The sequence below is a fragment of the Hirundo rustica genome, chromosome 20, assembly GCF_015227805.2.
Source record: "Hirundo rustica isolate bHirRus1 chromosome 20, bHirRus1.pri.v3, whole genome shotgun sequence".
In the NCBI taxonomy this organism is placed as follows: domain Eukaryota; kingdom Metazoa; phylum Chordata; class Aves; order Passeriformes; family Hirundinidae; genus Hirundo; species Hirundo rustica.
Window position 1 is genome coordinate 3,867,476 of NC_053469.1, and position 26,678 is coordinate 3,894,153.

General features: G+C 54.3%; 3 protein-coding genes across 7 annotated transcripts in view; 1 reads left to right on the forward strand and 2 right to left on the reverse strand.

Moving 5' to 3' along the window:
- RALGDS (ral guanine nucleotide dissociation stimulator) overlaps positions 1–11,818 on the forward strand; it is a 56,447-nt gene extending 44,629 nt beyond the window's left edge. For 3 of the 4 annotated variants that reach the window (XM_040083152.1, XM_040083147.2, XM_040083150.2), the window contains exons 2-18: positions 3,747–3,857; positions 4,266–4,459; positions 4,802–4,876; positions 5,003–5,196; positions 5,580–5,701; positions 5,835–6,050; positions 6,168–6,271; positions 6,605–6,689; positions 7,315–7,392; positions 7,488–7,574; positions 7,890–7,922; positions 8,080–8,201; positions 8,349–8,444; positions 8,591–8,792; positions 8,980–9,339; positions 9,452–9,566; positions 9,751–11,818. In XM_040083152.1, coding sequence (XP_039939086.1) covers positions 3,747–3,857; positions 4,266–4,459; positions 4,802–4,876; positions 5,003–5,196; positions 5,580–5,701; positions 5,835–6,050; positions 6,168–6,271; positions 6,605–6,689; positions 7,315–7,392; positions 7,488–7,574; positions 7,890–7,922; positions 8,080–8,201; positions 8,349–8,444; positions 8,591–8,792; positions 8,980–9,339; positions 9,452–9,566; positions 9,751–9,926 — 2,370 coding nt within the window. In that variant the 3' untranslated portion in view covers positions 9,927–11,818. The remainder of the gene's footprint in view (positions 1–3,746; positions 3,858–4,265; positions 4,460–4,801; positions 4,877–5,002; positions 5,197–5,579; positions 5,702–5,834; positions 6,051–6,167; positions 6,272–6,604; positions 6,690–7,314; positions 7,393–7,487; positions 7,575–7,889; positions 7,923–8,079; positions 8,202–8,348; positions 8,445–8,590; positions 8,793–8,979; positions 9,340–9,451; positions 9,567–9,750) is intronic. The other variant, XM_040083151.2, reaches the window with a different exon arrangement.
- GTF3C5 (general transcription factor IIIC subunit 5) lies at positions 11,055–19,810 on the reverse strand. 2 transcript variants are annotated; one of them, XM_040083154.1, is made up of 11 exons: positions 19,702–19,810; positions 18,607–18,829; positions 18,170–18,368; positions 17,216–17,411; positions 16,780–16,884; positions 16,175–16,289; positions 15,448–15,528; positions 14,851–14,948; positions 14,113–14,195; positions 13,682–13,824; positions 11,055–13,101 (listed from the first exon to the last, which is right to left on the reverse strand). In XM_040083154.1, exons 1-11 carry the CDS (start codon positions 19,804–19,806, stop codon positions 12,944–12,946), a joined length of 1,506 nt encoding a protein of 501 aa, XP_039939088.1. In that variant the 5' UTR covers positions 19,807–19,810; the 3' UTR covers positions 11,055–12,943. The 2 variants fall into 2 exon arrangements, with proteins under 2 accessions (XP_039939088.1, XP_039939087.1); XM_040083153.2 differs by lacking the exon at positions 19,702–19,810 and adding an exon at positions 19,491–19,640.
- Positions 19,811–20,255: 445 nt separating this feature from the next.
- CEL (carboxyl ester lipase) lies at positions 20,256–25,485 on the reverse strand. The gene is made up of 11 exons (XM_040083599.2): positions 25,265–25,485; positions 24,838–24,988; positions 24,299–24,421; positions 23,766–23,963; positions 23,537–23,667; positions 23,022–23,129; positions 22,686–22,803; positions 21,672–21,858; positions 21,225–21,428; positions 20,791–20,988; positions 20,256–20,460 (listed from the first exon to the last, which is right to left on the reverse strand). Exons 1-11 carry the CDS (start codon positions 25,328–25,330, stop codon positions 20,256–20,258), a joined length of 1,689 nt encoding a protein of 562 aa, XP_039939533.1. The 5' UTR covers positions 25,331–25,485.
- Positions 25,486–26,678: the final 1,193 nt, after the last annotated feature.

A 26,678-nucleotide genomic window follows, 5' to 3' on the forward strand; every position in this document is an offset into this window, starting at 1 on the left:
GCCAATGTTTTGCTTTGCTGTTTGGCTTTTGCATTTTCCCCTCCTCTCATCTGTCGGGAAGAGCCGAAGGCAGAGTCCCTGCTGCTGCTGCTGCTCTGTGCCTGGCTCTCAGGGTCCCTCACACCCTTCCTCCAGGCTCACAAACCTTGGCTGCATCTTCGAGCTCCTTATTAATCCTCTGTGTGAAGACGTGGGGCTTGACACCGTGCCGAGTACAAGAACATTCAGCAGAGAGCAGAAGAGTTTATTGCACGGAGCAGGAATTCCTCCCTGGTGTAGTCACAAAAGCTTTGAACCGTCAGTGGGAGCTCCAGGGCTGGCTGGAATTGGAAGAGGCAGTCCCCAGCCCAGGGCAGCCATCTGGTGCAGACCTCCCGTTTCATATTTCAGGGGATGAACTCCTGCGGAGTTCACTCACGGCTGCTTCTGCAAAAGCCTCTGCTCTGCACAACTGGGGAGAGTTTAAACACGTGGCTTTTCCTTGCGCCCCTCCAGCCAGAGGCCTCTCTCCTGATGTGTGGAGAGGACCAGGATTGCACACTCAGCTGGAGAAACCAAACCAAACCTTCGTTTTTCTGCCTTCCCTTTTCTCGGTGCCCATCATGAAGTGCGTTGGGTCTCACTTCCTGGGCTGCCGGGTCCCACCTGTGGGAGTCTGGCGGGAGGTGCAGATGCCACAACCATCAAACCTTGCTGCAGATGTTTAAAGCACTGCCTGGGCCTGTTGGATTCGGCCCTCGTGCCAACAGAAGGGGCTGTTCACCTGTGTCTCACCCTCAGGCTGAGGTGGAGGAAGGTTTCTGTGAGCCTGACTCACGTTCCCTCCTTCTGAGGGGCAGAAAATTCCAGCAGATGTGCAGGGCAGGCGGTGCAGTGACTGTTGCAATATTTACCAGCACTCACCTGTCTCTTTAAGAGACCATTTTGAGGGCGTTCAGCTTTGGTTGACCTGCTGGAAATCCTGGGGCCAGCGCAGGACTCTGGGTGACCAGAACAAACGCAAACCACGGCTCAAGGTTTTTGAGCTTCTCCCTGCCCTGCTCTCACTTATCTGCAAGGGGAGAAGTGTTTGCTTGGTGCAGGTGTCGGGATGGGGCTCCTCTGGCTCCCTCTTTTTTTTTTCTTTTTGCTTGGTTGGCTTTTTTTGACCAACGCGCGCGGAATGCGCGATCAGCATCTCGGAGGAGCGGCCGTAGGAAAGAGGAAGCTCACACGGAATATAAATAGCCAAATTTTAGAATGTCCCAGTGTAGCAGCGCTCCTGGCTCTTGGCAGGAGCCTGCAGACCGCTGGGAAGCCGCGGCCTTCGTGTGCAGTTTGCAAAGGGGGAACTTTGGGGGATACAGCGCAAGTCAGCAAGGCGAAAGATGAATGAATCTGACAGCCCGGGATACGGGAAGGAAATGAAATTTGCTCTTATGCACATCAGAACGGGGTGTATGCCCTGCACGTGACACGAAATGCAGAGGGAAAACCCTGCATTGTGGCAATAGTTTCCACTGTAGTTGCACGGCAGCTGCCAATGATTCATGGGTTGATCCTGAGGTGGTTTTTCCCTCCCATATGATTTAATTTATGAATTTAATTGCATGTCAGCAAGCATCTGATTTTTCTTGATATTTTCGTCTGGGCTTTACAACTGGCCAGGCAGATCTCTTTCCTGAGTTAGACTGTGCGGGGCTCTGGTCCTGCTGGACCCAGAGCTTTCCTCTCAGCTTAAATGGGAGGTACACAGGGGTAAGGCTGAGGTGGAGGTTGGGTGATGAAGGCTGGGAAAGAGCCCAGGACAAATTGGGAAGCATTTCCATGGCTCTTTTGGTTTTGGGGCTTTGTTTGTTTGTTTGTTTGTTTGTTTGGGGTTTGTTTTGTTTTGTTGTTGTTGTTGGAAACAATATCTAAAGGTGGAAGGAAGACAACTTGGCCAAGTTTGTTACGTGCTGTCAGAGTAGCTGGTTGATCCAGAGTGGGCACAAAGCTTTAGCTGTGCTGGCAGCCCTCTCCCAAGGTTGTGCCAGTCCCCGGGGCAGCGTACTTTAACACGGATTTGCGCCATAATTTATCCCAGAGCACAGAACAAGGGAGGGACAGGTGGCAGGAAGGACGTTTGGTGTCTGCTGCCTCGTGTGGGTGCTCTCAGGGCTGGTTTGGAAGCCAGTGAACCCTGGGAAAGGCTCCTGATGTTCGCAGCAGAGCCTCACAACTCCTTGAACTTCAGCAAACCAAACCTCTCCATAGTCTGGCGTGAAGTGAGAAAAGCAGGTTCAGCAGAAAGTGAAAAAGTCAGCAACCCTGCCCAGGGGGATTCTCTGCCCTCATTCATTAAACCCGTGAATGAGAGGCTTTTTCAAGCTTCCCCTTAATCTTTGAGCCAGCTGTGCTTCCTTGGGGAGAGGAAGGACACGTTCCTGGAGCAGGGTGTGGTGACAGAGCAGTGGCCGCTGCTGTGCTGAAAAGGGAGGGTGGTCAAAGAGCGTTTGGGGCCACGTTGGATCATCAGCTCGGGGTCGTGTGCTCGTGTTCTGCTCCTGCCCTCTGAGGTGTGCGGCCTCTTCTGAGCCTGTCCCATGTTCACAGGGGGCACTTTGGAGGAGGAGTTTTCGCAGGGAGCAGCAGCACTTCTGGGGCTCCACCCTAAGTCCTTTCGTGTCAGTTTTGTTCCTCAGCGAGCGCTGTGCTGTGGTCAATGCTCAGGGCTCTTTGAGGGGCAAGGAAAGCTGTGGGCTGGCTCTGGCAGGAGAGGTTTGTCCCCACAGCCCTGTGTCCCAGTGGTGGCCACCTCCCCCTGTGACCAGCTCACTGCTTTGGGGCGTTTTCTCCATCTGCTGAGCTGTGTGTTTTGGTGTGTGTGTCCGTGTCCTGCCATTTGGTGAGGGGGATGGAGGGCGGGGGAGATCCCCGCAGTGTTTAAAGGGATCTGGATAAATCCTCTTAAGGGAGGCACTGACTCAGCAGAGCGTGGTTAGGGAGGAGGAGGAGGAGGGAGCCAGATTGTCCTTGTGGGGCTGGAGCTGCTGCTGAGCCCGTGCTGGCTTGTGGTGCTGGGGGAGGCGTGTGCCTGGGGACCCGCCCTGAGAAGCATCACCCCTTTCCTCACCACATTTTTGGTGCTCTCCATCCTCCAGAGCAGAAATGGGAGCCTTGTAGCTGGGTGCCTGTCACCCAGAGGCGCCTGGACCTTGTGCCCAGACCAGTCCTGGCTGTGCCTGATCCCACCCTGGTGCAGACCTCTGGGATTTCCTCACAGCTCTGAGCTTTGGATTTCTGCCAGGGCTGGTGGGCAGCTTGGTTTGACAGTGATTATCTCGTAGGGAGGTGCACCAGGGTGCTTGGTTCCTGCAGGGACAGATCACTGGGACTCTGCTCACACCAGGAGCCAATGTCACCTCCCAGGAAAGGCGGAGCCAGGGCTGGGCACTGGGCTCTGCTGTCACTGTCCCTTTCCCTGCCTTGTGAGGGGTCCCACCTTGCACTGGCACAGCCTGGCTTTGCTGAAGGGCTGAGACATGGAGCCAGGGGACGTGGGACAGACCAAGAGCAGCTTCCCAAAGTCCTGGCTCCACCGTGGGCAGGCTCGGCTGGCCAGACACACTGGTGTCACCTGGTTTGCATTTCTGAGCAGCTGAGGGAGACTCACTGCCAGCCAGCTGCTGCCTTTGGCTCGCTGGGATCCCTCGTAGGAGCCACAAAATCGTCTCTGCCACGCTTTGCTCCCCTTATCTCATGGTGTATCTTGTCTTTCCATGCAGAGCTCCACACAGGAGATCGGAGAAGAGCTGGAGGATGGTGTGATCTACAGCATATCCCTGCGGAAGGTGCAGCTCCATCACACGGCCAACAAAGGGCAGCGCTGGCTGGGGGTAAGCTGAGGGCTCCTCCTGCCACAGGGGAGGATTCAGAGCTTTCCCTGCCATGGGAATCCTGTATTTAATTGGGAGCAGGGAGTGGGAGCACCTCTTGCCCTCTGCCGCATGGGAAGGGGCACAGGTGAAACAACCTGCAGCCCCATTTTGAAAAATAGGGCAGCTCCGATTTGCATGGAGATTTTGACAACCCTGAGGCCCTTCCTGGGGTTTCCCAAGTCTCCTGGGCTGGGTTGCTGGTGTTTGCAGTCTGAGGGGACTCAGCTTTCCTTTCCCAGCTAGGGGAGCCGCAGGCACTGTGGGGATCCCAGCCTAGACCTGAACTCGTGAAGCTGCTGGGAGCACTTTGCACTTGACGTTGTCTGTCTTCACCCAGCCCACTGACCTCTGCTCCTGTCCTGGCAGTTCGAGAATGAGTCGGCCTTAAACCTCTACGAGACGTGCAAGGTGCGGACGATAAAAGCCGGGACCTTGGAGAAGCTGGTGGAGTACCTGGTGTCAGCCTTCAAGGGCAATGACTCCACCTATGTCACCATCTTCCTCTGCACTTACCGGGCCTTCGCCACCACCAAGCAAGTGCTGGACCTGCTGCTTAACAGGTGAGGCAGCCCTGAGCCCCAAAACACAGCTGGGGGCGGCCAGGAAAGCCCCAGCATCTTCTGCCTTGGAGGTTTGGTGGCTTCTCCCATCAGCGTGAAGGTTTTGGGACAGGGCAGGGAGGACACAACTCCCTGGAAAGCTGGAGCTCCTCCAGTGAGGTGGCCAGTGCTGGCTGCTGCTCTCTTCCTGTACCTCCTGTGGCAGAGGGAGGGGAGCAGGACGCTGTGTAGCAGCTTCATCCTGACCCCTCGGCAGAGCCGGGGGTGATGCAGAGGGAGGAGAGGCTGCTCTGAGAGGCAGCTGAGTGCAGGGTGCTCACTGCCTCCCCTCTGCCCCTCCAGGTACGGCAAACTCCACGTGCAGGCCAATGGGGACCACGCCAGGCACACTGTGGACGAGAGGATGGAGCTGAAGAAGTAAGTCTGCCTGTGCTGTGCTCTGCTGGCAGCTCTTTGGGAGGGATGTGTTGTCCCAGGCTGGGGTGCACACGGGTTCCTCCTGGCCCCTGATTCTCTTTGCCTGTGTTTTTCCCCTTCCTGCAGCACCATCTCCTCCATCCTGGGGGCCTGGCTGGACCAGTACTCGGAGGATTTCCGCAAGCCCCCGGACTTTGCCTGCCTCAAGCAGCTCATCTCCTACGTGCGCCACAACATCCCCGGCTCCGACCTGGAGCGCCGGGCCCGCATCCTGCTGGCCCAGTTCCAGCAGCAGGAGCAGAGCGAGGCTGAGGCAGAAGGTGGGGTCCTCCCCTGGCTTGTAGGGGTCATTTGGGGCTGCAGGTGGAGGGAATGCTGCTGGTTGGCATGGAGGGTCTCCAAAACTTGAGCCACGTGGCTGAACACCCCATGAACTCTGTTTACCCGTGAAGGTACACTGGGAAACCAACCCAGCTGCAGCAGGAGTGGGATTTCTAAGTGGATCAGCTAATCTGTCTTTAATCCTCCGTAGACACTTGCACCCAGGTTTAAAATGACTATCCTTTTATCTGAGCCTTGTTGCTGGGGCTGCGAAGCCGGCTGGGAATGAGGAGCCGGGGAGGTGGGGAGTGGGTGTCTGCAGGGGGCTGCTGTGGGTCGGTGTGGGCACGGCAGTGCTCAGCCTCACCCTTGTCTCCTGCAGCTGTGGACCACGGCAGCTGCACCTTCCAGCTGGTGGAGGAGAACGGGGTCGGGGACGGGAAGCTGGATTTCCTCTCCTTCTCCCCAGAGATGGTGGCAGAGCAGTTCACACTGATGGATGCTGTGAGTAGTCACCCACCGGCCGGGTCAGTGGTGCCCTGGGCACAAGCCTGGCTCTCTCCATCCCTTTTTCCTCCTGGCCTGTTCTCGCCCCAGACAACACAAAGAATCCCTTCTCCACCCCTTTCTCTTCCAGGAGCTGTTCAAGAAGGTGGTGCCTTACCACTGCCTGGGCTGCATCTGGTCCCAGAGGGACAAGAAGGGCAAGGAGCACCTGGCCCCCACCATCCGTGCCACGGTGTCCCAGTTCAACAGCGTGGCCAACTGTGTCATCGCCACTTGTCTCGGGGACAGGTCCCTGAAGCCGCAGCAGAGGGCCAAGGTGGTGGAGCGGTGGATCGAAGTGGCTCGGGTAGGACAGCTCACCTCCCGCCTGCACCCAAGGGACGAGCTTTGGCCCTGCTGGAATACCAGCAGATCCTCCAGCTTGTTTTAACCCAAGTCCTGTTACCTCCTTGTCTGCCCTCAGGAGTGCCGCATCCTGAAGAACTTCTCCTCCCTCCGAGCCATCCTCTCGGCCCTGCAGTGCAACGCCGTGCACCGGCTGAAGAAGACCTGGGACGAGGTCCTGAGGTAAGGAGCTCCTGCAGGGCTGGTTCCAAGGGGAAGAATGTGCTGTGGCACTTGAATATGTAAATGGGATCACCTCAGCTCCAGCATTGCCTCCTGGAGCGTCCCCAGAACCCGGGGACCAGTGTAGGGTGTCAGGGACCTAAGGAGGGTGAGGAAAAAAAAGCGTCATCACCTCACCCTTCCATGTGAAACACCTTGGAACAGCTCCCAAACAGCAAGGCCCAGCTGGAGCTGAGCACAACTGGGGTCGTTTGGGTGAGCAGAGGAGAGCCCAAGGAGGAAACCCCACCGTGGCAGCACTGCTGACTTTCCCTCTCGTTTCCCGCTGCGCAGGGAGAGCTTCCGCACATTCCACGAGCTCTCCGAGATCTTCTCCGATGAGAACAACCACTCGCTGAGCCGGGAGCTGCTCATCAAGGTAGGGGGCAGGAGGAACCCTCACTGCCCTGTTCCTGGCAGGCAGCTCAGCTTTCCATGGTGCTCCAGGCACAGGGATAAAGCCCTGGCAGAGCTGCTGGAGTCACAGGCATGGGTGCAGGCAAGGGTTTCAGACCAAGGCTGGGATTTCTGTATCTCTGCCCAAAACTTATTACCTGGAGCTGGCAAAACAATTCAGGGAACAGATAAGCACTGGGATGGGATCCAGAACACCAGGTGACAGCTTCTCCCCAGAAGCAGCTGCATGGTAACAGTGCAAAGGCCTCTTGATTCCAGGTGGGGTGGTGGAGTTGGTGAAAGGCTGCAGCAAAAATGTCCTTGTTCCGTGTGGAGCTTCTCCACAGATCCCAGCTTAGCTGTGGTTTATTGACTGAGAGGAAATGTAAAAGGGAACAAAACATCCCATTAGGGAGGCATTTATACAGAAATGAGAGCGGCAGTTCCCGTTCACTAAGGCTCTCCTCACCGGGAGCCATGGAAAAGCTCTGATTTCCTCCTCTTTCCTACAGTGAAAGTTATGTAAATGAAAATGGGTGTGGATTTTATCTAATAGGCGTTAGTGCCATTTCCCACCTGTGCTGATCCTACCTCTCCCCACCATCCAGGAGGGCACATCCAAATTCGCCACCTTGGAGATCAACCCAAAGAGGGCTCAGAAGCGGCAGCAGCAGCAGCGAGAGATGGTGAGCCTGGGGGGGCTGGCCCTGTGCACCGTCCCCAGCAGCTGCCCGGGCTGGTCCCAGCTCTGCTGACCCCACTGTCCCTTCTGTCCCCACAGGGCGTGATGCAGGGCACCATTCCCTACCTTGGCACCTTCCTCACGGACCTGGTGATGCTGGACACGGCCATGAAGGATTTCCTGGATGTACGTACCTCCTCCCTGTCCTCCCCTTCCTCCCAGAGCCTGGGCTGATTAAAGGAAGGCTGGACCCCCATGTGTCCCGTGTCCCCCACTGCACATCCTGTATCCCACACTGCACATCCTGTATCCCACACTACACATCCTGTATCCCACACCACATCCCATATCCCACACCGTCCATCCACCTCTGTCCCAAGGAAATGGGATACTTTTTCTCAGCAGGGTTACTCACACTGCAGTGGCAGCCAGACACAGATAGGGGTGGGAGCGATATTCTTCTGCCTGCTCCACACTGACCTTCTTCTCTTTCTTTTCCAGAGTGGGCTGATCAACTTTGAGAAGAGAAGGAAGGTGAGAGCTTTTCCCTGGCAGCTGCACAGCAGGGCTGACCTGGTGCAATCACAGGCTGTGCCGGTCGCTTTGGGCTTGGTCCCTCTCCTTTTTTTTACTTTGTGTTCTTCACTTTTTGGGGAGGGGGATCCGGTCTCATGGCTTCCCTTTGTTGCAGGAGTTCGAAGTCATCGCGCAGATCAAGCTGCTCCAGTCAGCCTGCAACAACTACAGCTTCACACAGGAGGACCAGTTCGTGGAGTGGTTCCACAGCCTGGAGCGGCTCAGCGAGGCCGAGAGGTGAGTGAGAGGGGTTTGGGTACCTCAGGAGGTGCCACCACTCATTTCCTCTGGCAGCAGCAGCTGTCCCGTGCTCCCCTCTCTGCTCTGCCTCCCTCACCTTGGTGGCAGCGCAGGGAGCTCAAACCCTCCTCTCCCCGCTCCCAGCTATGGGCTGTCATGTGAGATCGAGCCACTGTCAGAGTCAGCCAGCAACACGTTGAAGGCCAAGAAAAACACCGGCATCATCAAGAGATGGAGCGAGTGAGTCCCTGGTGGGAGCTGGGCGCCAGCATGGGGCATCTCTGGCTGGGCACTGCAGGGCACCAGGCCAGCATGGCCGCTGTCCTGCCGGCCAAATGCACCCTCACCCTGCTCCCTTCTCACCTGCCCCACCTCTCTCCTGGCAGCCGGCAGCCGCCGAGCACCGAGCCCTGCGCCAGTGGCAGCTCCCACTCGAAATCCTTCGACCAGCTCAAGTGTGGGCAGTACCTGTGCAGCGGGGACGCCACCGACTCGGTGAGCGTCACCTCTGCCGGCTCCAGCAGCTCCGACGTGGAGGAGATCAACATCAGCTTCATCCCCGAGTCCCCCGACTGCCAGGAGAAGAAGGTACGTGGGTAGCTCGTGGTGTCCAGGGGTCCCGGGGCCGGTGTGGCCATCGTGCGGGGACTGTCCCACCTCTGCCCCCGCGCTGGGGCTGGGAGGAGCAGGCGGGGGGCCGGGGGCTGCTCCGGCAGCACGGCAAGGCTCTCGTGCCTCCGGTGGCTGTAGTTGTGTCGGTCCCCCGTTGTCACAGGTCAGTGAGATCCCTCTGGCCTCCCTCCCCCAGCGCTGGTACGCCCCGTCTGTGGCCGATGGAGAAGCTAAACCCACTGTGTCCTCCGCATCCCCTCTCCTCCCTGCCCTCCAGTTCTGGGAATCCACCTCCCTCTCTTCCCTGGACACGTCAGGCATCGGCTCAGGCTCCAGCAGTGCCTCCTCCTCTTCCGTCTCCTCCACGCCGGTGACGGCCTCCCGCACACACAAGCGCTCGGTCTCCGGCATCTCCAGCTACTCCTCACTCTCGCTGCCCCTCTACAACCAGCAGGTCGATGACTGTTGCATCATCCGAGTCAGCCTGGCTGTGGACAACGGCAACATGTACAAGAGCATCCTGGTTAGTAACAGCCCCGGGGGAGCACCAGGGAGGGGTGGCTCGTCCTGCTCGGATATGGGCACGGCAGGCTTTGGGAGGAGTGGGAGGCTTCAGCGGCGCTCTGTGCTCACAGGTGACGAGCCAGGACAAGACCCCCGTGGTTATTCGCAAGGCCATGGCCAAACACAACCTGGATGGGGACCGGCCTGAAGACTATGAGCTTGTCCAGATCATCTCGGAGGAGAGAGGTGTGTGTGTGCTGGGGTGTGGGGGCTTTCCTGGGGCTGCGCAGCCCAGGCAGCACCGGGCCGGAGCTGGGATGAGAGGTGACGGCAAGAGGGGTCCTAGCACCTGGGGACAAACCTCAGCCCCACTCCGGTCCCCTTTCAAGGAAAGGGCACCTGGCTGACCCTCATCCTTGTTCCCTTCCAGAGCTGAAGATCCCCGACAACGCCAACGTCTTCTATGCCATGAACTCCGCCGCCAACTACGACTTTGTGCTCAAGAAGCGCGGCTTCTCCAAGGGCGTGAAGATCAAGCACGGCTCCAGCTCCACCCTGCCCAGGATGAAGCAGAAAGGCCTGAAGATCGCCAAGGGCATCTTCTAGCCTCAGCCCCACTGCCACCCATCACCGACGGGGCCTTGGGGGCAGCTGCTCCGGGCTTGGCTGTGGCCGGTCCTTGTGCCGCCCTGCACGGCAGAGGAGTGACCCTCACCCACGGGCGCCGGCCGTGCACCTCCCTTCCGCACCCAGAGCTGAGAGCTGGGCAACTGCTGTCGGCCTCTGCCTCTCTCCGCACAAGCCCCCGTTCCAATCAGGTCTTTTTTTCTACACAGGAAGGCAGCAGTAGCGGGGGGGGAGGGATTTGTCTATTTTTTGTTTCGTTTCGTTTTTGTTTTTTAACCTTCCACGGTGCGACACTCATCCAGCCCGGCCAGCCCAGAGCTGGAGCCCGCCTCTGCCGTAGGTGCCTTGTGTCTGAGCGAGCCGGGGAGCGGTGACTCGCAGAGGGGCCATGTGACAGAGCAGAGCAGGAGCCACCACCACCCTGGAAGGGGCTGCCAAGCCTCCTTCCCAGAAGCCTCCTTCCCAGCTTTCCCGGTGTTACCTCCACCTCTGTCCTCCCCGGGATCACTGGCGTTGCCACCAGCGCACAGCTCTGCCTGCCCTTCCCTTGGGAGAAGCCACGGATGCCCTGGGCTGCAAGGACGCAGCCCTGCAGCGGTGCTGAGCCTTGGGGAGGAGGCTGTGGCCGTGCCACGGTGGAGTGGGTGCCTCGTGCTCTCCCCAGCTGGAAGCCTGCGTGGTCTCGCTCCTCTGCCGATCCAGCGCGTCCTCCAGCTGGATTGGGCCGGCCCACGTTCAAACTTGCACCAAAGATCAAACGCCAGTGTCTCTTCTGCCGAGGGGGAGCTTCGGGCCGTGCCCCCAGCGCTGCCAGCCTGAGGAGGAGGAGGAGGAGGAGAGCAAAGTTCTGTCTGAAACTGTGTAAATAGAGACTTTGGGTCTGCGTGGGCACGCGAGGGGCCGGAGAGCTCAGGGTGCTCCAGGTGCCCCAGCTGCCACTGCCTGACCCACAGAAAGTGCCACTCACCTCGGGCTTTAACCGGACTTTTTCAAACACTGACCATGGGAGAAGCAGCAATGAGACTTTTTTTTTTTTTTTTTTTTTTTTTTTTTTTTTTTTTTTTTTTGTATAAAACGAAGTTTACTGATTTTTTTTTTTTTTTTCCCAGTATTTATTGGTTGTAAATAGAAGATGCAAACTTGTACATTTTACTAATCCAGCCTCCCCCTGCCCCGCAGCCCAGTCCCTGTCCTGTGCCCCCCCTGGTATTTAAGGCTGCTGGGAGGGATGCTGGCAGCAGCAGTGCTCTGCTGTGCTCACGGGGCGCAGACCCTGCCAGCTCCCCCCTCCCAAATTCTGTACCACTAATTGCTCGAGCAGGGGCAGCGATGCTTGTTTTAATCATTGTAGGAAACACTAACCAAAGGGGGACCTTTTGTTGCTCCTGGCTCCATCTCTGTTTTTTAAGTGCTTCATTCCAGCAGATCTTTTCCGTTTCCCATCCGTCGGAGTTCCTGGGTGGTTGGGGTGCCTTCCCCAGCTCCAGGACAGGGACCACACTCCAGGAGCTGGGGCTTGGTGGGGAAGAGGCTGCTTGGGTTTGAGCTCCTCCAGCCCCGTGGCCCCTTGGGTAGCGCTGCCCACGATGCACATGATGGGAGCTCCTGGCTCCCTGACGCAGGGGCAGCCTCCTGCCTCCCCCCTGCCCAAAGCCCCTCTTCCCCTGGGCACCCAGCACCTCTGGGAGGGTGTTCCCTCTGCTTTGTGCCTGCCCACCCTGGGACTGTCCCCTCCCCTCCCGCCGGTGCCAGCGGGGGGGACTGGCTGTACCCTATGTATTTTGTACCACTTCAATGAAGGAGCACACTGCCCGGTGTGACTTGTACACAGCAATGTAATTAGTCTTTGCAATAAAATACTGATGCTCAAACGTCTCTGCCCCGAGGCAGGGCTTGTCCTGTTCTCCTTCCCCAAAATGCCAGCACCTTCCTGGAGAAAGAGGGATGGACCTGGCTGTGGGGGAGTTCATGCTTTATGTTCACTCTGGTGGGTTGAACTTCGATTTGAAAAATAGGATTTTTTGGCTGAGGAACCAGGGCTCAATTTTGAAATGAACGTCATTCATTTGAACCTGAAACTGTTGCATTTCCAATTTTAGTTTGTTGGGTTTACTACTTTTGTTACAAGTAATGGCTTTAAAAGCAACTGTAACAGTCCATAGGGCCTCCTCAAGGGAGGAGAATAAGATGTCTAACCCCTTTTATAAAGGAAACTTGGTTTCAAGACTGCTAAGAACACACTGTGGAATGCTCAAGATCCAGAAAATGCCAGGAGCTCTTTAATTTTTGGGACTTTCCTTTGGTGGGGACAATGCAGATGGCAGTGGCCAACTTCTGTGCACCTGCAGCGCTGCCCCTCTGCCAGCTGCCTTCAGTCCTTGTTAACTGCTAGCTGGGGAAATCAAAACAGACCTGAGAAGTGCAGCAGGTAATGAGGACAACAAACACTACACCCCAGGAAGGGAATTATTCACTGACAGAAGGTGTATTTTTCCTGCTGGCTTTATTTCCAGGATGACCAGTGAGGCTCAGTGCTGAAGGCACAGTACAGTATTTTCATTCCCTCTGGACAAGCAGAAGGCTAGAACCTGCCTTAGGGGCTCCAGGAGCACTCCAGGACTGCTGCTTCTCCCAGCATCTCCTCAGGCACCTTTTCTGTTCACCACATGGCCACCGACCTGGTGGGGTGCACTCCCATGCGTGGCGAGATTTGGGAACGCAGCTTCACTCATGTTCTGGTGTGTCAGCAGCTGGTTTGGATTCTGGGCTCGCCCTTGGGAGTTTGCTGAGCTTGCTGCAGGGTTTCTCAGCAATTCTGAAAACGCAGGCAGTGGCTCCCAAACATCCAGAACGCTGCCCACCAACAGTCAGTGCAGAGAGAACAGCATCAGCTCAGTACAAGCTCTGCTTTCCCAAATCCTGGTGCTGAACCCTTGGCTCTCAAGGGAAAAGAGCAGAGACAGTTCTGTCCACAGCAGCCACACTGCTTACTGAGTTCACACATAGTCCAGAATTTCTGTCTCCATTTCATTTTCACTCCCATCAGATGGCTTGAAGTCTTCTTCCTCCTCCTCTTCATCATCCTCATCCTCTCCAGACTCGTATGCCAGCTGCTCTTTGCCGTCTTCGCTGCTTGTTGTATTTGAGAAAAGAGCTTAAATTGGGAAGAAGGAAAGACACTGTGATGCCTCTCTCGGTGCAACCCGGAGGCATTTGCAGCTGAGTTCACAGAACGTGTGAGAGGAAGGCAGCAGCCTCAGGGGCACAGCTGATACACTTAACAGAATCTGACCAAGCCCAGAGCAATCTGTCTCCACACGCCAGGATGGAGAGCAGAACAGCAGCAGAGCTGCAGTGCTGTGCCTCCTCTCCTGCCTCATTCCGACCTCACTCACTGGGATATTATTGCTTTGGCCCAGCATCATGAAGAAATAATCTTCTCACTTCTTGGTCAATCAATAATACAAATAAAAAGTAAAATGCCACCAACAGATCAGTCAGAATTAAGATCTTAATTATCACTGTGCAAAAGCCATTTAAAAGCTGAAGGGCTGATACTGGGAAGATAAAATAGAAAACCTTAACTCCCTAATGCCAACCCTCATTCCCACTGCAGGCCAGCAGCCTCAGCTCCCACACTGGAATGAGCTACATCCCAAAGAACGCACAGAGGCTGCAGGAACGCTTCTGCCTCAGTGCCAAGCACAACATCCTCGTGTTCAAAGCATCCTTACCAGGTCTGGTGGATCTGATGATCTGCTTTATCATCAGGGACATGCTGTCCCTCAGGTCATCACTTGTCTTGGCAAGGCACCACCCGTCCCGCTCCGTGCATTCCGACTCCGTGCCGTCGTTCCGATGGATGATCTTCTGCAGGCTAAAGAGCAGCAAAAGGGAAGGAAACGTTCATCTTCTGCACTGAGATGTGAGTTTCAAATGAGACACATGGGTTTACTTCCACTCCACTGAGCTGGAATAGCACAGTTGGTTAACCAGGTAATTGTCAGATGGGAAAGGAAGTTTATGTATGAGAAGACTGTTCTGTTTTTAATGAGCAATTAAACACCTCTGATGTTTGTGCTCAGGGGGAGAGGGGTGGATGGGCAGGGTATAAACAACAGGCTTTGAAGTCTCTCTCTAAGCCTCAGCTGTCAGAGTGCAGTACCTTTCCACATTTAAGTCACAGAGCTGGTAGAACATCTGTCGGTAAGGGGGTAAGGCTCCCTCTCTGAAAATGTAGATGGATTCCTAAGAGGAGGAGAGAAGGAAAGGATTCATGTGCATTTCATGGTGTAACACAACCCTGGCATAACTTCAAGTACTTCCAATGGGCTGATTCCAGAACAAGGTACTCCCAAGAGAAACAAGTTTTAAGGCATCGATCTGTACATGGCAGAAGATAAAGCTGAATGAGGAATGCCCCAAAATGTCCCTGCAGCCACAGCCACACCAGCACTGCTGTGCAGGGAACACACTTCACCTCTCCAACCTGCAGCTGTCTGCAGCCTGTCACTGCCTAGCAGTGCATCACGGGCTTCATTCTAGCAAAAAAGGAAGAGTAAGACTCATTTATTTGTTCCACCCTGCTGGATTTTGCAGCATGAGCTGATAAAGACATGGTGATTTTTTTTGCACTTCACTGCCCAGGGAATTCCAGTTTTATCAATTGAAGCAAAATGCTCCTCACAGCTAAGATTAGGGTGGAAAGCACCAACCCCACCTTGCAGCATGTAACAAAGTACACTCAGGTGATGTTCCATAGTGCCATATCCAATAGGAGCCTCCCAAGCAAACCTGAACACATCAAATGACTCACAGCTGATCCCTTGATGACTGATAAACCAGGAAACATCCCTATTTCACTGAGATATTTCAAGATTTTGGTATAAAAAGTCATGCTTACCTTCAGCTTATACCTGCTGGAGGGAGGTTTTTTTGCCCCAGATGCACCAGCTGAACCCAGCCCCTGTTTCAGGTCGTGGACACTGACTGTGTGACTTCCTGAAAGGAAAACAAAGAGTCCTAATTAGGGACATCTTTCATGTTGGATTCTCTCTGTTGATTCAACAAGACCAGACCAACCAGCAGCAGAGCATGTGCTTTGTTCATTCTCCAGAGATGTTACTGGACAGTCCCAGGAAAGGGGCTGACTTGGGCAGCTTTTTCCAGAGTCCATCTGTTCATAATTTTAACCTTTTCTACTCTCCTTTGACACAGAAAAGATAACTCCCCCATTCTCTGCGCCTCAGTGAATTCTGAATTCCCAGTGTGGCTTGCTGAACTCCCCCCTGCCTGCTAACAGATATTGTGGCTCAGCCAGGCTCCCCCAACACTTGCCAGCAGGAGATTTTTCTCTGGCTTAACAGGAGCAATATTAAAACCAGAAAGCAAGCTCCAGTTTTGGCTCAGCTAGAACACAGGAAGCCTCTTCACCTCCTGTGACCAGGATGGGGCAAGCAGAGAAGCAGAAGAGGCAGGCAGCCCTTCTGGCCCAGCGTACCTTGTTTCTTGACGGTGATGGGCAGGCTGTAGTTGTACGTGCTGCGTTTTGCTTTCACGGGCATGTCAGTAGCAGCATAACCTAGAGGTGAAAACCAAAATCCAGTAATGAACTGAGGGCAAGAACTCTGCAGAATATCCCCAGCTAAGGAACACAAGGGCTGGACTGGTGAGGGAAGGGCAGGCTGGTCTTTGGGATACGCTTTAGCAGGGTGGGGAGAAGAGATGAATAAAACCTTTAACTTGGAAATATGATCTGATGTCAATGAGTGGATGCCAGCTCTGTCATGGACTTGTCAGATGGCATCAGAAACTCCTTTTCTTCAACTTGTCCTTTGTAAAACTAGAGCAGGGAACCCCACATCCAAGGCCTAAGACCCAGCATCCTGCAGGAAATGCTGAGGAAAAGCTGCTATGTGAGCACCAGAATTCCTGCTTGGTGCCTCCTTTGAGTGAGGAAGAGAATGCTCTGCTACACCCACCTGGGCTTGGAACACATGGAGGAGGAAACTCAGAGTTTAGAATGTATTAGATCAGGAAAAATCTATTGCCTACCATGAAAGAAAGTGTTACTGGAGTTTTAGAAAGAACTACAGTAAGCAAGGAGCTCAAAAGGTTCATCAGAGAAGAAATACGGCAAAAGAGTTGAAAAAACACATAAAAAGAAAAGTACTACCAGGATTAACCAGAAAGCAGAGAGGGCAGCTCTGTGGGTTGGGCCCTTTTACCATATTTCATTCCACAGCGAATTCGGAAGTCCAGCACTTGATAAATTTTTGCTTCAGGGTGTTTCCTGGGGTCGTACCCAAATCGAACCCATAAGCTTCTCCAAGGACCTGTTAACTGCACAAACACAGGAGGGAAGATGGTTACAAAAAAAGGACTACAGTGTTGCACTTTCCTTCAGTACAGAGGTCCTTGGAAAGTTCTGTTTTCCCTCCTTGCCCAAAGGTATTTGTTTTACCAGCTCTTTGCTCACTTGCCGTGCCAATATTTATACACTGAAACTTGGCAATCAAAGCATCAAAACACAAATATTTGTGTGCTTTTACAAAGCAACCTGCAAGGTTACAACCGAGTGTTTGTGTGGGAAAGTTCTGCTACCACAGCCAGGTGAACAGTCACTCGGAGTGTCTGCCTGACCTGCAGAGGTGATTAGAACCTGTGGAGCAAAGAGTCACTGAATCCTCCTGGGCTTCAACTCTGGCTCTAAAGCGTTTCCTTCCCTCTTCACATTAAATTAAGCTCAGGTACCTAGTGGCAGGACCTCAGAAGTGGTAAAGGGCCAGGCAGAGCCAGGTGATGCTCCCTTGCTCTCAGATGCACCACTCACCATGTAATAGGCCAAATACGGCAGCAGCACCTTCAGCTTGTCTGGATGGACACTGATATTGGCCTTCACGGCGTTCCGAGACCACACGGGACGCACCTCAAAGAGCTGAAATAACACACAAACAACCACACAACACAGGGAAGGGGTTACCAAAGGCAGAGCAGCTTTCCAAGTGCACTCAGGTCCTCATCAGGGCCTTTGGCCCTCAATCTGAGCTACTGGATGGTGATGTGAGAACTCATGGCTCACAAAAAGGGGCTTAGAGCTGGCCACAGATTCCAAGCTTGACTTGCAGAACTGAACACAGCAGTGTCAGCAGCACCTCCTCACACCTGCATCAGTCACTTACAATCACCACGGATTTCTGGGAAAAAATGTACTTTTTCCTCCCCAGTTTGCTGCAGGACAGTGCTCAGACCAGGAGTAAGGCACACACCTTCCTCAGCTCTTCCTCCACCTTTTTATCCACTGGATTGGTGCACACTTTCTTCCAGTTCTGTACAGCAGCATCCAGTGGCTTCGTTGGGATTTCTTCATCGTCAAAGTTGACAAAGATGGCATTGTGTGGGCGCCGGGCCCTGCTGAGGCCAATCAGGTTCTCACCAGACACCTGGGGATTGTTGTATCCCTCCCTAAGGAACAGGGAAAGACAAAAGGGACTCAGCTGGGTGAGCAATGGGTTGATTTAACTTTAGCCCAACCTCCCTTGATCACACACTGGTACCGTAAAAGACTCTCATGGCACCACTGAAGAAAGAAAATTTATATTTAAATAAACCCGAGAACTTCTAAACAACATCCCTTTGCACACTGACAGAGGAGCTCTGCTCTGGCTGGCAGAAAACCCTGCAGCACTTGGGACTGATCTGTTTGAAATGTGGTGGAAAGGTTTCTCCCTCCTGCATTTGCTCTCCTGGACCTACTGAAGCTACTCAGTGGGACAGGGGCAAAGCAAGAGGGAACTGCAGGCACCAACTCAACCTGGAAATTTCTTTTGCTTTACAAAGTGCTGGTGAAGGCCAACAGTGAGAAAATGAAAGATGTTTCTTGTGGGAGATCTCCCAGATTGTTCCTCTGGCAAAACCAGCTGGGGCCAGGAAAGCACAGGAACACAGGGCATTGATCCTTGGAAACCCTGCCCTTGGCTGCAGCCCTCTGGAAGCAGGCTGGAGCTGTGCCCTGCATCCCAAACTGTGTGAGGTGAGCTGGGAGAGGCATCATCTTCTCCTCATCCCCAGCTCCCCTCACCTGGCAAATCCTAAAGCGGAACTTTGCTGAGGTTGCCACTGCCAGGCAGTTTCTGGCAGTTTTCTGCCTCTGTTGTGCCAAATCAAGAGCAAATTAAAAGGGTGAAATACATGAAAGATCTATCATGAGGAAAGGCACTGACCTGTGCTGTATATCTGGGCGATAAAAATAGTCCACAGGAGTGTCCAGACGTGAGAAGATGGGTGGTGGGATGTAAAGAGGTAAGTCCCTATTGAAGAATTCTTCCTTCTCTGGTTTGAGCATCAGGACTTTGTCATACATGGAGGTTTGTTTGCCATCAGGGCCAGAGTGCATTGCCAGGTACTGGAAGTCAGACATTCCTGTAAGAAACAGAAGTTAAAACATTGTGAAGTTTGTTTTAAGTCAACAATATTTCTCACACTCAACTTTCAGGAGCGGGAGTCTGACAAGTTTATGTAAAGGTTTATCCAGCAGGGAAGCTGTAACAACAGCACACTTGATCTTCCTCCCAGTGCTCGAGTGCTTAGGGAGAAACACTTCCCTTTCCCATCAAACACACTCATCTCTAAGCCACATGCACACAACGCCAAGGGTTACCTTGAAACTTGTAAACAGTGGTGACAATCCCAAGAATCTCCATCTCAAACTGGACTTCAGGCTGGATTTGTTCCTCAGCATCCAACTGCCGCTTCTTCTTGGTGCTCCTCCTGACCCTGAGCAGCATGGTGGAGGTGGGGAAGCGGTTGGCACACACGGGGTGGCAATAGGGGTCCTTGGGGCGGAAATACAGCTCCAGCCTCTTGGCAGGGTCTGCGTAGACCTGTCAGCAAGGCGGGCACAGCCCCTGTCAGCATCCCACCCACACAGCCCTGCACTCCTGTGCCAGCCCCCAGCCCCACACGCTGCCGTGGGCACCAGTGTGCCCCTCACACGGCCTCAGGGGGATCAATCCTGCCCCACCAACACCTGCAGCACATCCAGGGTGGTGCTCCCATCCTGGGTATCAGGAGGAAATAAATAAAAAATATAGTATCCTGCATATGAGGAAGGGATTCTCCCTTGTGCGGGTGGGGAGGCCCTGGCACAGGGTGCCCAGAGAAGCTGTGGCTGCTCCATCCATCCCTGCAAGTGTCGAAGGACAGGCTGGAGCAAGCCACGCTAGTGGAAGATGTCCCTGACCAGGGCAAGAGGGTGGAATTGAATGAACTTTATGATCCCTTTGAACCCAAACCATTCCATGATTTTACCGGACACCGCCTGAATCCCTTCTCGGGGACAGAGGAAAGCGCCATCACCCCCAAACCACACCAGGGCCCTGCGTGGGGACATGCGGGGCTGGAACGACTCACACAGAGGGTCCCACGTTGGGGCTCGCCCCGGCTCCCTCCCACCCCCATCCCCTTGCCCAGGGCCGGTCTCGCCGCCCCTCACCCTCTGCCCAGCGAGCCCCCACTCGCCACACAACCCCCGGAGCCCCTCACCCGCGACACCCCCTGCTCTCCTCCCAGCGTCCGCAGCATGGCCCCGACGTCCCGGACGAGCCCCGGGTACTCCACGCACACCAGGCGCGGGGCGCGGGGCAGCTCCAGCACGGCCGAGCCCCGCGGGCCCCGCGGCCCCGCCGCCGCCATCGCCGCCCCGCGCTCGCTCCCGCCGCCGCCCCGCGGGCCGCGCACGAAGGTTCCGCCTCACCACGGTTCCGAGGCCCGGCCTCGGCCTGCGGGGAGGGCTCGGCCTGAGGGCGGCCTGAGCTCGTCCTGCTCGCACCTGGGGATCCTCAGCCCGGCTTGTGATCATTAACACGTGCAGAATCACCTTCCCCCCCTGTGTTATTTTGTCCCTGTCGTTGTCCCTGGACAATGAAGGGAAACAACCCTCACCTGAGCAAGTGCTTCCGTGCACCCCTACATTTCTCTGTACGTGCAAGGAATCTGGTGTGAATTCTCATTGAAACAAGCTTTTGCTTCCTAAGAACTTCAGCCTTCATCTCAGCAATGTTTAATGCCACAAAAGGTGGCAGATAAAGGATAGGAAAGTGAGAGTGAGCATATAATTTTGCCACAAGAACACCGTGGCCAGGACCGACTGTCACGGCCAGGGAACACACACTGCCCACAGGATGTTCCATCCTGCCCGACCTTGACATGAGCAAGAAAACTGCTGTCACAGTAAACACACAGAAAAGCAGAGTCACTCAGTTATAAGCAAGCCTTTAATGATCTCTACAAGCTGATTTTTTCTTAGCTTCAGATCATTAACTCTGATTGGGAGATGTCGGCAACCTGCGGCAGCTTCAGATAGACCGAGTTCCAGAAGGTCACAAACCGGGATCTCAGGTCCTGCTTCACAGAGTCCTTCTTCATCTTGTTGTTGATTTCCAGGTAGTACTTGCCCTTGTTGGTGTAGGCTGGCCAGGAAACGGGCACATCTGAATGTCCTTTGTTGGGATCACTGGGGGAAAAGGAGACACAGAGGCTCAGTTTTGAAGTTTCTGGCAGGAGCCCCCAAGTGAGAGGAAAGAGAGAATCTGACAGTGGGACAAGTGATAGGAGTCCTGCCTGCTAGGAGTGAATTGATGACACACAGTCTCCCCCTCAATCCCCACTGCCATCATCCCAGCTTCACACAGGAACTTCACTTCTGTGTGAACATCAGGATTCAGGAATAAGAAATACAGACATTGAACACCCTGATTTTGGGAATGATCCTTAAAACTTACTGGACAAAACCAGCAGGCTGAAGGGCTGCATCAAGTCCCAAAGGTGGATGGGAATCACTCACCCGGTCCTGGCAAAATTGGTCCAGTAAGCAATCATGGCCTTGGAGACGGTCCTGTCCTTGGGCCGGTAGCCCAAGGGGGTGGCAAAAGGCTTCCCAAACACATACTGCAGGTCATCAGCATGGTCTGCCCCGACCCAGCTGGGGTACACGGGCATGCGGGACGGCTGGGAGAACACGTAGCTGTAGGTCTTGCCACTCCTGGGAGATAAAAGAGACTGGCTGAGCAAGGAGAAAGCAGGAAAAGGGCTGCAAATTCAAACCAATGCTCCAAATACCATCAGAGCCAGAGATTCAGCCTTGGAAGATGCTCACGTGCATCAACTCACATTGGCTGGTTTCAGGAGAAAACATCCTGAGGCCATTTTTAACTTCCATTTCCAATTCTCACCCTAACCCTCCTCCATCTGCAGCATCCCCAAGGCCGAGCTGCTCACTTGGCATTCTGCAGGTGCAGGTCCAGTGCCAGCTGCGTGGGAATCAGGAAGATGTAGTCGGTCATCAGCTCCACCACTGTCTTCTTCACCACCTCCTGCTGGGGTTTGTCACCCCAGCTCTGTGTGTAGATGTTGAAGGTGGCGTTGGCTCCAGCCTCGCCCCTGTCCACGGTCAGGCCTTTGATCAAATCATAGACCTGGGCGCTGAAAAGACAAGCGATATTAATTAATTACTGACCAGCAGCTTCAGCTAGGGCAGGGATCTTGCTTGCTCCTTTCTCTTGAAGGCTCTGGACTCGGCAACAAAGGCCTGGGCACCTAGGCTTGGAGTGACATCCCCTTTGGACGGCCGTGCCTCGTCCACTCAAGTCTAACTCCTTGGGGCTTGGGAGCTGCATAAAGAGCAGATGCCTCCTGTGGAGGGTTCTGAGGGCACGTGTCACTCACGCGGTGACTTTCACCAGCGGGCGGTTGATGGCCGGTAAATCCACGCCGGCAAAGAAGTGCCCGTCCATGTTATTGACCCCGGCCACATAGTCGATGTCGGCAGCGTTGGCAAAGAGCTTCTCTGGCACGTCTGGGAGGAAATCCCCATCAACAACGGGAGCGAAGGCCAGGGTGTGCACCAGGGGCACTGCAGGAGACAAGAGGGCAGTCTGTCAGGAGGTAAGGAAACACGGGTGTGTGGTCAGGCACATCCCATGACTGACAGAGCTCAGGAAAGAACAGGCTGAGGTGAATGACATCTTGAGCAGTGTCTTCAGTATGAGCAGGATGCTGAGTAAACCTCATGGGTATGGCTGAAGGAGAAGGGAAAGAGATCTGCCAGCTAAACACCACATGCTAACATCCACAAATCCTTTCCTGCAAATCCCTTTCCAAAAAGTGCAGGTAAAGATAGGAAAGGGCTGAACTTCTCATCCCACGTGGCCATGCTGTGTGATTTTCACGACAGCCAGCCCCAGAGGGTGCAGTTGCACAGCAGCATTTTGGCCACTCAGTCCTGACCAAGGCTAAATGCTGTGGTTTGTGACCAGGAGCACCAGGAGAATCTTCCTGGGAAAGGAATCCCCAAAGGCACAAAGCAGCAACGTTCCTACACTCCACCCAGCGACCCAAATAGAAATAGCAAGGATGTGATATTGTTTGTTTGTTTACAAGCTGTTTTCTGGAATTGTTCTTGCTGCTTTCATGGAATAGGAAGCCCAAACATTTGCTCTGAGGCCAAGGCAGGGCCACTGACTAATCCCTCTTCCACTGCTGCTATTGCATGGTGGGCAGTGTTCACCCGGTGCAATGTGCATCTCCCTACAGAAAGGGGACTGCAAGAGCTCTCACTCATGTCCCTTTTCTGAAGGGTACAAGCACTGCTTCAACGCTCCTGCCAATTGCTCCAGAGTCCAGCCAAGAGCTTGGGCAGCCCAGGGGCTGATGGACCATATCACGGGCTGGGGGACTTACTGGGCAGGTTGATGAGCTGCAGGTGGTAGGCCAGAGTCAAGGTTTTGGGATCAGAGCTGCGCAGGCAGCTGGCCAAGATGGTGGTGTTGTCTGTGGAGCAGCCCACCTTTTCTCCAAGCTGCAGGGGAAGAGAGGGAGAAACATCCTAGCGTTAGCTGCCAAAGCCAGGGATTATTCTTACAGAGGCAGAGCTGTGGGTTGGTTTTAATCTCAAAGTAGCAACTTCCCAGAGCTCTGTTGGGTACAACTCTTGGTCAATCACTTCTGAGCCTTGCCCTCCTCTAGGGAATTGATTTTTTGGTTTTTATAGTCCTTGAGGCATGACTTGCCCGTTACCTTTTTGGCCCAGACGAGTGGGTCCCTCTGGATGGCCCAGCTGCAGACCCCGACACCACTCTGGCTGATGGCTCTCTTGAACAGACCCTTGTTCTTTGGGGACAGCGTCTGGGGGGCAAAATGGAAACAAGAGGGGTCTGGGTACAAACTCCTGAGAAGATCATGGCTTGCCAAACCAGGTGGATGGCCTTGTGGGTTGTGCACACGTCCTGGGGAAGTTGCCAGGTCTTGAGGTTTTTAGCAGGCTCAGGAGGTAAAGTTAAAAAGGGAGATGTTACGAGGAGCAGAGGAAAGTGAAGGCTGTTTCCCCACAGGACATGTGGCTGCAGTGGTGGGACTGATGAAGCTAAAGGTGGAGGAGCAGCTACAAAGCACTGAGGCTGACATTGCTGTCCTGGCCAGGGCAGCACGTTAACGAGGCAGCAGGTGGGGAGGAAAGCAGATGAGTGCCAAGGTGCCCTTCTCTCCCTTTGCCCGGGAAGGGGCTCTGCTCACAGCCCACAAGGACAATTCACCTGCAGGGAGACACTGGCGGCACCGGCCGATTCCCCAAAGATGGTGATGTTGTCTGGGTCACCCCCAAAGGCCTTGATGTTCCTCTTCACCCAGGCAATGGCCATGTGCTGGTCCTTGAGCCCGTAGTTCCCTGAGGGACAGAGGTCACCCACCAGTGAGCAGGGGCACGGCAAAGCTGCCCGAGCGGGCACCCGGGCCAGCGGCCCAGAGAGGGATGGGCTGCGCTACCTGGCAGGTTTTCGTCGCCGGTGCTCAGGAAGCCCAGCGGCCCCAGGCGGTAGTTGACGGTCACCACGATGACGTTGCCCCGCACGGCGATCTCCTCCCCATCGTACAGGTAGTTGTCCAGGAAATTGGCTCCCTGGCTGCCTCCCAACAGGAAGGCGCCGCCGTAGATATAAACCATCACAGGCAGTTTGGTAGAGACTGGGAGGACAGCAACAGGAGCAGAGTGAGCCCTCACTGAGCCGCAAGGTGCTGCCCTCCTTCCCCTCACCGCCTCCCTGAGCATCGCTCCACCTGCCCTGGCCACGAGCTGACTTGAAGCTCTGCAAGGAAATCCTTGCTCTGCTCTAGAGGCTGATCCTCCCAACAGGGTGAAGGGGAGGGACAGTGTCTGACACAGTTCCCACCTCTCCCCCTGACAATCACTGCTCAGCACCTGCCCGCTGTGGAGCAGAACTGCTGAGAGAGGCTCCAGCGCAATCTGTGCACACAAGGCAGGTGGGAAAGTCCATCCCAGGTCCCTGCCAAGCACATACTCTGTCTCCTCCCCTGAGGGACCCAGATGTTCAGGTAGAGACAGTCCTCGCTCCCACGGATATCAGTCTGTGTCAGCTTCACCTGCATGCAGCGCTTCTTGAATTCTTTTGCCTTCAGAGTTCCTGAAGGGGAAGAGGGAAGAACAGTTAAGGGCATCAGCTCCATTGTCTGTTTGCAAGGTGTTGGCTCACCCATCCTTTCCTCTCTGATTCCAGTGCAGTGGCAGCAAATCCTCACCTGCCCGGTCTGAGGAAGTGACACACTGGGGCACTTTCCCTTCAGAACCAGCTTTGCACAGCCTAGGTATAGGGAGGGCAGGTGCAGGTGCCATGCTCCAGTTTTGTTACTTCCCGGGGTTACTTGAGTTTCTTGGGAACATTTAGAAACAGACTCTCAGACCCTTCAGGAGACAAAGAGCTCGGCCCCGCTTAGTAGATGAAAGCAGGCAAGAACATCTTTAGCTTGAGAAAAACAGATTAAAAGAGAGAGAAGCAAGAATAAAACCCCAAACCAAAGGCATTCAAAAGTCGGACCTTACCATCCCAGCCAGGATGAGGTTGGGGGTCTTCCAGTCTCTTTGGAGGAGCAGCAAAGGGAATCCCTCTGAAGATGTCGATGTAGCCTCCAAGGATTCCCAGTTTCTTATTCTCACCTTCCACAAATCCTCCCTCGGTGAGCACCACACCCAGCTACAGGTGGTACAATGGAGAAGAGAAAATCCATTGCTCTGTCCTTCATGACTCTGGCTTCCCACATTGCCACACATTCACATCCCGCCCTCCCCATCCGTGCCCTTGGTCCCCTGTGCAAAGCCCCTGGGTGCTGCTGCAGCTGTGCCTGTGCAGGTGTCCTGCAGGTGCCCTTTGCAGCAGCTAGGCAGCAGCAATTCCCCCACAGCCCCAAAGACAAAAGGCAGAAGGGGAAAACCTTCAGCCTCAGGGTGCAAAGCCAGCCTTTGTACTTACGGTGGCAGCCCAGGCTACCCCGAGGTAGGAGCACAGGGCCAAGGCCAGGATGTGCCAGCGAGCCATGGCGAGGGCAGCCCTGAGGGGACAGTCCCAGCTGGAGGGCTGTGTTTATATAGCCAGGAGTGCAGCTGTGTGCCAATGCCACGGGCCAGGCTTGGCTCCGAGCTCGGGCAGCCTCCACACCCTTGTCCTTCAGTAGCCCGAGGCCAGTCCATGGCTCATGGGCATGGCTGCGTGAGAGCCCTGCAGGTGCTGCCGGTGTGGGCTGGAGGCCAAACCAAAAGATATTGCTCAGTCCAAGAAAATTCCAGAGAAATTAAACCCTATGGAGTCTTGAGAAGCCTCATCCAAGCACAGGGGGCTGAAATCATATTAAGCTATGCGGTAGAACATATTATCAACAACCTATGTGAAGGCTTGCACCTGTAACACGCTGGGGAATGTAAAAGATTCAAAATGACAGGACGCCTTAAAGCTGATTCCTTCCAACAACTGCCAAATTGCTCATTAAGTTCACACATAGTCCAGAATTTCTGTCTCCATTTCATTGCCTTGTCTATCACAAGGCTTGAAGTTTCCATCCTCATCATATCTCTGCAGGCTCATGGCAGCAGCTCTTTTATCATCTCTACCACTTGTTGTGTTTGTCAGAGAGAGAGGGGAATGGACAGATAGAAACAATTGCTTTGATATTTATCTCTAACAGAAAACTCGTCTGTCAGTGTGCAATACCTTTCCACATTTAATCACAGAGCTAGTAGAACGTCTGCTGAAGAGAAGCAAAGAAGGAGAGGATTCATGTGCATTTTATAGTGAAATGAGAGTCTTCATAGGAACATGCAAAAATGGAGTTTGTATTCCAGATTTCTAAAAAAGGAAATCAATGCTGATGAGCAATGGGTTCATTTAACTTTGGCCCAACCTCCCTTGACCACACACTGGTACCGTAAAAGACTCTCATGGCATCACTGAAGAAAGAAAATTTAAAAAAATCCATTTAAAGCTCCATGCAGTTGTACACTGAGAGAGAAGCTCTGCCCTGGCTGTCAGAAAACCCTCCAGCACTTGGGACTGATCTGTTTGAAATGTGGTGGAAAGGTTTCTCCCTCCTGCATTTGCTCTCCTGGACCTACTGAAGCTACTCAGCGGGACAGGAGCAAAGCAAGAGGGAACTGCAGGCACCAACTCAACCTGGAAATTTCTTTTGCTTTACAAAGCGCTGGTGAAGGCCAACAGTGAGAAAATGAAAGATGTTTCTTGTGGGAGATCTCCCAGATTGTTCCCCTGGCAAAACCAGCTGGGGCCAGGAAGGCACAGGAACACAGGGCATTGATCCTTGGAAACCCTGCCCTTGGCTGCAGCCCTCTGGAAGCAGGCAAGAAGATGGTTCTACTGCAGGGGTCCCTGACCC